At 36.1% G+C, this 8,604-nt stretch overlaps 1 protein-coding gene across 2 annotated transcripts; it reads right to left on the reverse strand.

Moving 5' to 3' along the window:
- Positions 1-2,038: 2,038 nt before the first annotated feature.
- Positions 2,039-4,762, reverse strand: LOC140967223 (uncharacterized). 2 transcript variants are annotated; one of them, XM_073427626.1, is made up of 4 exons: positions 4,550-4,762; positions 4,314-4,470; positions 3,809-4,224; positions 2,039-3,602 (listed from the first exon to the last, which is right to left on the reverse strand). In XM_073427626.1, the coding sequence occupies exons 2-4, from the start codon at positions 4,377-4,379 to the stop codon at positions 2,396-2,398; spliced, it is 1,689 nt and encodes a 562-aa protein (XP_073283727.1). In that variant the 5' UTR covers positions 4,380-4,470; positions 4,550-4,762; the 3' UTR covers positions 2,039-2,395. The 2 variants fall into 2 exon arrangements, with proteins under 2 accessions (XP_073283727.1, XP_073283725.1); XM_073427624.1 differs by having other exon boundaries at positions 4,314-4,762.
- Positions 4,763-8,604: the final 3,842 nt, after the last annotated feature.

Below are 8,604 nucleotides of genomic sequence, written 5' to 3' on the forward strand. Positions count from 1 at the left end.
ATTATGGATCATTAAGATGGTGCAGCATGAGCCTTGTTTCATGCCCATGGTTGGAATAATGTATATTTCATACAATGTTTGAACAGGAGAGAAATATGAGCTTGCAAAGAAAATAAAGAAGATAAAGCTTGTCAACTGCTTAGATTTGGTCTTCTTGCCATTGGTGGTTAGAAGAGGTTGATTTGTAAGAAAAAGTGACACATATGAATTCATATAAGAAGTGGAATGAACGTATAGGAAATGGCAACGTTCATAGCCTATAATTTTGAAAAACAATACATGCATCGCCTCAACTTTAGAAAATTGAGACGCGCATGCGCCTCTTATTTTGACAATAAAGCTCTTGAAATCACTTATTGATGGTATGAGATATCTATAAATACCGGTGATTGAAATCTCTAAGCACACATCTCATAAGAACAAAATACACCATCTACAGATAGTGTTGGAGTGATTAGAAGGTTTCAATTGAATAAAATCAAAAAGCTTACAAATTATTCGATGATCGAAGGTAACGCTTCGATCCGCTTTCACATATTGTTTATCAAGTTTATAAATTTGATGAAACATGAATTTTGAGAAAAATTCCAAGAACACCAAAAGAAAACGGCATTGATGTAGCATGCCAAGTATGTGTATCGGGGGGATAAAGGAGAGGAAATGTTGGTTTGTGTTGAGTTGTATGAGCGACATTGTGTCCACTTATTAATCCTTTCTCACCTACTCGCTGCGCATACATACCTCGTCTTCTTTGTCCTGTCACACAAAACAAAAAAAATTGGTTCGTACGTTGTTTTAGCCTTACATTGCTCTCTCATATTCTAATATTCAAGCATCCAAGACGATCTTGGGTACGTGGAGGCGAGTAACATCCTTAGAAAATGAGCGAGAAATTAATATTTTTTTTTATCAGTGAATAAAATATATTACACAGTCAATATAATATTCAAAACCAAGTGTATCCTGATATATTTACACGACAATATAATATAAAAAATAGCTATTTAACGGAATTCATCTATTTAAATTAATAAATATAAACGGATATGTGTCAGGATAAACATTTGAAATTTATAATTGGCTTTTCTTGATGCTTAATGTATAATAATACATTTTAAATATTTTACAATACAGATCTCTCATTATTTCTCCATTATCTGTCCTTCCCAATATTCTTTTTTTATTATATACGCTAGGATAGGAGAGATTGACTTATTGTGTGTTGATAACACTCCTCACTCCATTTCCTATCTATTCATCCTCGTAGATTCTACTTCTACTACAGTACCAGTACTAGGTCAATCCTATTTTATATTCTTAAATTATTATTTTTTGTTCATTATATATAATTTATAAAAATTTTAGAAATTTAATCGATCTTGAACAAGAATTTCTCTCTTTGAATTTTATTTTAAATAATGAACGTAAAAACGTTTGGGCTCTGTTTGTTTGTTTGTTTGTTTATATTTTATTTTATTATTATCCAGTTCCTCCGCATGGGAAGTTGGGAACATCGAGTTTGTAATTAATGAATGCCAGCAGTTGATCCAAACAAATATTAATGGCAAAACGAATTATATATGTTTATTTATGTATATAAATAATGCAAGCATTTCTGGCGATTTTATATATTAGGCATGGCGTGGGATCGAAGCCAAAAATAATAATAATGGCCTTCTGCAATTAACTGTGGGAGTAATAATAACTTAGAGAGCATTCTTTTATCGGGAAATTGGCCTTCAGTTCCCCGCCGTCTTTTTTTTTTGTGTTCAGTCTCTTAGTATTTTTTTAGTACCATATTTTTACATGAATTATATCACATTTCCACATGAAGTATACCACAATTTGTATGACATAGTACCACAATTTTGTTGGTAGAGAGTGAACCCAAAAAAATGTTTTGATTGAGGATTTTTCACCAACTTCCCATTCTTTTATTTGAACTCGATTTCATTTTGATTTTTGAAATTCTAGGACCAAACCCCTTTTTTCGGACTTTACATTGAAACAAATATTTTCGACATCTGAAATTGCAATAAAGATTCTAGGGCTACCAAAAACACAAAATAAATAAAGGGCAGATGGGAAATTCTACTTCCAGAAACTAAATGAACAAGATATCAAAATTTTGACTATTTTTCATAGTACGTTTGTACATTATTTGCCTCCTCCTTCGAGTCAACTGGCAAATTGCATTCGCGGCTACGGGCAAAATCAAAATAGCACGACACCCCGTTATAAAATCAATAGGTCTTTAAAATTCTATATTTTTTACGCAAAATTTTGAAAATATTATTTGATTTTTACGTAAGGAGTTCGTGCTTTTTTTTTTCCGCTCAAGGATCACGAATACAATTTTGCCAAAGCTAACCAACCACCTGATAATCACCATTACTTAACAGCTCAATGCTTCGTACTTAACTGTCATCGGACGGCTGAACACTGTCTGAGACAGCAAGTTCCCGACGGTGGAGAGGTCACGGCAGAAAACTCCTTGAAACACTGATGCTGGCGGGGTTGTCAAGATCATGGTACTGCTATTCTTGCAATTCGCCGATTCTGAGATGGCTGTCGGAGTAGAATCCATCTTAGCGGCTGAGGGTTGCGGGATGACGACGGCGGCGGCAGTCTTCTTTCCCTGTTTTTCAGCAGATTCTTCGTCTAAGATGGTTGCCATTACGCTAGTGTAACCTTTCTGAATCATTCTGTAGAGGAGTAGAGCCGATAACTTCGCACGATCTCGAACTGAATCCACATCTTTCTCATCCACAAACTCGCACCTTTCGATGAAACTCGACGATTTATCGGGCTTGTGTTTGAGGTTTAGCAGCAAATGAGCTCTTTCTACCTCTGATCTGGAGCATTCTCTTCTCAATCCAATCAACGCATGGTAATCGACGTGCCCGATTTCGCCGGCAGCGACCCTTTGCTTTAATTGCTGGATTTTCGAAGCCAGTGAACATAATTTTCCCGGGATTTCTCTATACTGGATGTTTTGTCTCTTCCAGGCAGGTCCTGGCAATTTACGATCGCGAAGAATCGAATTGTACAGAAGTTTCAAGTGTTCGAGGTCGTGGAGACTATCGGCCAAACATCCGATGGTTTCGAATAAAGTCGCTCTAATTGTTAGCGCTTCAATGCAGCTAGTGTCTAGAGCTAATGCTCTGTTGCAATCTGCTATTGCATCCGCTATTCGACCGGCAGATTGAAAAGCCACGGCGCGGTTCACGTAGCATTCGGATAGGAAACCCTGTGGAGCACCCCGACGGCCATCGACGATTTTGGAGAAATGACGGATGGATTCGGAGAAAAGACCAGCGTCGAGGGCCGCTAATGCTGCCGTCTTGCGGCGTATGAGGAGTTTTATCTGGCAGAGGATTTGGGAAATGCTCTCGGACTCGGTTTTTGGCGGGTTTTGTGGATAATTATCAGGCTTAATGTCGTCGGAGAGAGGGAATTTGTTGTATGTAAATACGTCGTCCGATAGAGAAATGCTTTCACGGCGGAAGGCGGCGGTGGCAAGACGTTTTCCGGTCTGGAGAAGCACCATCGCGTCCTCCATTAAGCCCAGGTGGCAACATGCTTGGCCTAATACAGAGTACCTGTTGGATAATAGCATTTTTCAACGAATCAAACAGAAAATTTTCGCCAAGAAATATGATTTTGACATTTTAAAACTTTAATCTAAGATGGTTTTGGTGAAATTTCAACAATGGCTTCCGGCGATTTCGCGTGATCTACAAGGCAGTCTCTCTCTGAATCTAAAATAATCAAGCAGAAGAAAAATGGGGATCAATTTCAAGCATACCTCCATTGCCCTTCTCTCTCGACGTTTTTGCACAGCCCCGCCATCACCTTCTTCTTCAAATCGGACACAGAGAAGCACTTGAACAGAGTGTCGTTGCGATCCAGAGGGCCGCCGTCGGAGGAAAGAAGCTTCACTTGCCCCTTCGACAGCTGGGTGGATGAGCTATCCGATGACCCCGACGACGAGGCATCCTCGGAGACCACCAATTTCAGGCTGGGGATATAGTCCTGAAGCATATCCGAGACCTCCTTAAACCGTCGGAGATACAGCAAACACCGTGCCTTCAGCTCCAGAGCCACCTCCATGCGCGGTGCCACCGCCAGCGCCGCCTCTAGAAGACCTAACGCCGACGACACATCCGAAGCCTCTTGCGTGGCAATCAAAATCTTCGCTTCCCTCACATACCTCTCCACCATCTGCATAACAGTATCCCAAGAATCAATTAGTTCCCGCAATCCATAACCAAGAATCAACAAACAAAACATCGAACAATATAGATGGGTACCTTTCTATTGGTGAGCCACCAGTGTTTCTTCTCCCCCCCGCTGCGAGACGGAGACACCGTAGCCATGGAAGAAACCCAAGAATCCGAACAACTGGAACACTGCGTCGCTCTGAGAATTATAATAGGCGAAAAACTCACCACATTTTAATGGAAAGTTCTGCAGAGATTGAAATGTTGGAGGAGGAGTAAACAGTGTGGGAGGGAAGGGGCATTAAACAAGAATTGCCAGCTTTGACCTGAGATACAAGCTATGATCCATGGCTGGCAACCAGATTCCTCTCTCTAGACTCCTACACTGCACACAGGGATGGTGACGGCGAATAAATATTATTCTTTTCCAGTGATCATACTAAACAAAAATCATATGTTTCATTACCAAAGTCATTATCTAATTAAATACAAATCTTGATTTCGTAATCAAATTTTGTGTGACATAATTTTGCTGAAAATTGCCCGCGTGGAGGGAGGTCAACACACACAATGAGGCTGGCAAGATGGAAGAAATACCAAATTTATATTATTGCAAATCGTAATTAGTTTGTTTTTATCCGAATAAGATTTAGATTTTGAATGTTGTGAATGAAGAGACAACTGTTCAAGAAATATGTTTTTCTTTATGACAAATCCAATCACATTCGACTAGGACTCTGAGCCTAATGTTGTGTGTTCACAAAAATTAGTTTCATCCGTCCATATCTTATTCATAAAAAAAAATATTATTTTTATATAAAGATATTAATTTTTATTTTAAATATGAATCGAATCGATCTGTTGTGTGATACATCTTGTTCAAAAATAATTTTGTTAAGATATTTGATTAAGATAAAGATGACATAATTCAAATAAATATTTGTGAATATATTTTGTGATCTATATAATTTTGGGATAGTATATTTGGAATATTATGGAGAGATGTTCAAACCTTTTTAAAACATGTTTTAATTTTTCAAACTACTTATTGTTGTATCTTATAATCTTTTATCTTTTAAAAAGAAAAAAAAAACTAAATAGTTTTTATAAATTTATAAGTTCGAGATATAATGACTAAAAATTACATCAACCAAATCTACATGAAATCACAATCTTTGCGTTGCTTGAACTAATAACTTAAATAATTTTTTTATGCATTTTTTATTTTATATTTAATAATAAAAATATATATAAACAAAAACTCATACACCAACGACTTCGCGATTAAAATATAATAGTTCAATATTATATTTAAATCAGTGTTATATTATCACTAAATAATTTTACGAAGAACTGTAAATTGTCTACTTTAAATTTTGGTATTCTATAATTTACTTGGTCAAAATTTGATTTTAGTACAATAAATTATATTATATTTATTTTTATTCTTTTCTTACCATGATATCAAGCAGTGCATTATTAAGAAAACATCATATACTGATGATATTCTGACAATAAAGAGTAATGCTACATGTACAACTAAATTCATACAACAATTCTTATAATACAAAAAATTCAATATAAAAATTTCATTTATCAAAATCTCACGATAAATTCAATACAAAATCTCACGATATAATAACAAAATCTTACGATATAATAGTAAAATATCACGATATTATTGTTGCATATATCGTTGTACGATATTTTAATTATATCTATAGCATTATTCGACAATAAATGACTTGATCTGAGAGTAGATTAATCATTAGAATGAACCAAAATTCAATATAAATCAGTGATTAACTTTCAAGATGATTTAATAATGTTTTTTATTAAAAAAAAGATATAAAAGATGTATATCCTTCATTCGAATAACAGCATATTTGAGTTTTTTTTTAGGACAAAAAGCAAATCTACACGTTAATTTAAAGGTTTTAATTAAAAGAATAGTTTTTTCTTTTTAAAAAAATCAATTGTCATGATTTATGAGCAGAAAAGTTTATTACAACAGTTTTGGTGTAACAATAACAATAATTAATAAATAACAATACAATTATTACAGACGATGGTCGTGAAACTTCTACATGGATTGCCCATCTACCACTTTAATTTGGAGGTTAAAATTCATAAATTCTGAAATCAATGCACTTTTTGCTCAGCCCACTTTTACAAATTTATAGTTATCATCTTTTTTTTTTTGGAATAACACACACATGTCTATGTGTAATGCCCGAGATTATATCACTGTACTTAATCCTGAATTAATGTCCAGAATTGTAATTAATGAAGATTTCAGGGGTTAAAATGCAATTAGTGGGATTGGAATGAATTTGAGAAGAAAATGCATGAACATGAGTGGTGGGCAGAGAATTGCGCGCACATGCGCGAGAAGATGCGCGCATCTGCGCGAAGAGCAAGTGTGCGTGACCAAAGGTCTCGCGCACATGCGCGAGAAGTATGCGTGCACATGCGCGAGCTGTTCGGGTCCACGATATGCCGAGGCGAAGACCTCGCGCATATGCGCGAGAGGTTCGAACAGCCACCTGCGAGAACAGAGATTCTCGCGCATATGCGCCGAGAAGGTGCGCGCATACGCGCGAGCAGCAGAACACTTTAGACTCGAGACCAGTAGGTCTCGTGCATATGCGCCGGTAGAGGACGCGCATATGCGCGAGACGTGTTGCACTTAGGGTGAGCCATTTGCCTTCAAACATGCAATATATATTAACAATTCCTCAGAAAACATTCAAAAAGAAGAAACGAAGAAAAGGAAAGGGAGAAAGCTTCTGAAATCCTTACGCCTTTTTATTTCGATCCGTCCGTCCGAATTACAATCCGACTTCAGTAATGTGTTCCTATCGACGCAGGCTACAACTGGACGTAAGTTTTGTTACGTTTAGACATGATTTGAAATTATGATATTGTCAGAATTGAACAGAATTTATGTATGATGTTCTTGACATAGTAAACATCGTAGAATCGAAACCGGACTGAAGAATAGATACCGTATGGAATTATTATGATTTTCGGAAGGAATTGACTGAGATTTGATATCAGATTTGTATCATTACTGATTATGAATTGAGATTTGATTATTGTTATGTGTTCTGGATTTACTGATCAGTATATAATTGAAGTCAGATCGAAGAACATACTGTGTATGCAATTGATATGATTTTCAGAACTGATATGATCGAGATTGTACATATTTGAGACTATTGTCTGTTATCGCTGAGATTATGAGTTATACCGATATCGATTATGAGTTCTGGTATTATATCTGTGATGTGAGATTGACGGGGTTATTGAGATTGTATTATTATGCCGTCGAAACATCAGTAGATCGATATTGATCAGATTCAGTATTGATTGAGATTATATCGTACTAAATTGATATTGATCAGATTGTGTTTTGATTTGAGTATTGATTAGAACAGGTTTTGAATTGAGTTATATATTGATATTGTGCCTGTTCGATATTGTCATTGCCAGATTGGGTATGGACAGAGTTGAATTCGAGACTTCGTCTTCGTCGGACCGAGAAGATAAAGATATAAATTAATGTTGAGTTGGGATTGCACCACTCGAGTGAGGTTTGACTCGAGTTTCCCTAAATCACATACTTTATTTTATTGCATTGATATTTGCAATTAATGAAGGAATTGATATGCTTGTTCTATTGATATATAGATAGCATGTATGAAATGATTGGTCTTGTGATAGAAGTGCCTGATAGTGATAGAATCGTCACTGGCACATTGCACATTGTCACAGGATAGGAATATGGCAGAAGTGCCATAGTCTTTGACAGATAGGTCAGGACATCGGACGTTTGGTCATATCGAAGTGGATAGAATTGGAGTTGCTTCTATTACTGATGTTCGATATGGAAAGGGCCAAAGTCTGTGAATAAGAACGTACCACCACCCCGATCGGGAGTGTAGGTGGGTGTATGTTCTTATTCTGATCGGGATCCCTAGATTAGGACTGAGTCGAGTCTGAGTCTNTTAAACCTAAGTTGAATAAATGTATGTGGTACAGGACTTGTACTTTTATACCGATATGTATAGTAACTCGATTACATTACGTTTCCGCATAAATAATTTAAAAAGAAAATTTTTAGTCCCACTTTTCTTAATTGTTCATTTGATATTAATAACGATTAAGGAAATGATTAGCGTCCGGGTCCCCACACTATGTGTATATATATACATGGACAAATTGCTTGTTTAACTTCGAATAGTGTTATTTTGCGGTTTTGATTATTGATGTTATCAAATTTCATCATTAGTCACATATTTTTTTGACTTTTTGCAGTTTTAATATTGTTTTCATCATCAATATATGATACTACACACATATCGTCAAATAAGCACCG

The sequence above is a fragment of the Primulina huaijiensis genome, unplaced genomic scaffold (genome assembly GCF_012295235.1).
Source record: "Primulina huaijiensis isolate GDHJ02 unplaced genomic scaffold, ASM1229523v2 scaffold24871, whole genome shotgun sequence".
NCBI lineage: Eukaryota > Viridiplantae > Streptophyta > Magnoliopsida > Lamiales > Gesneriaceae > Primulina > Primulina huaijiensis.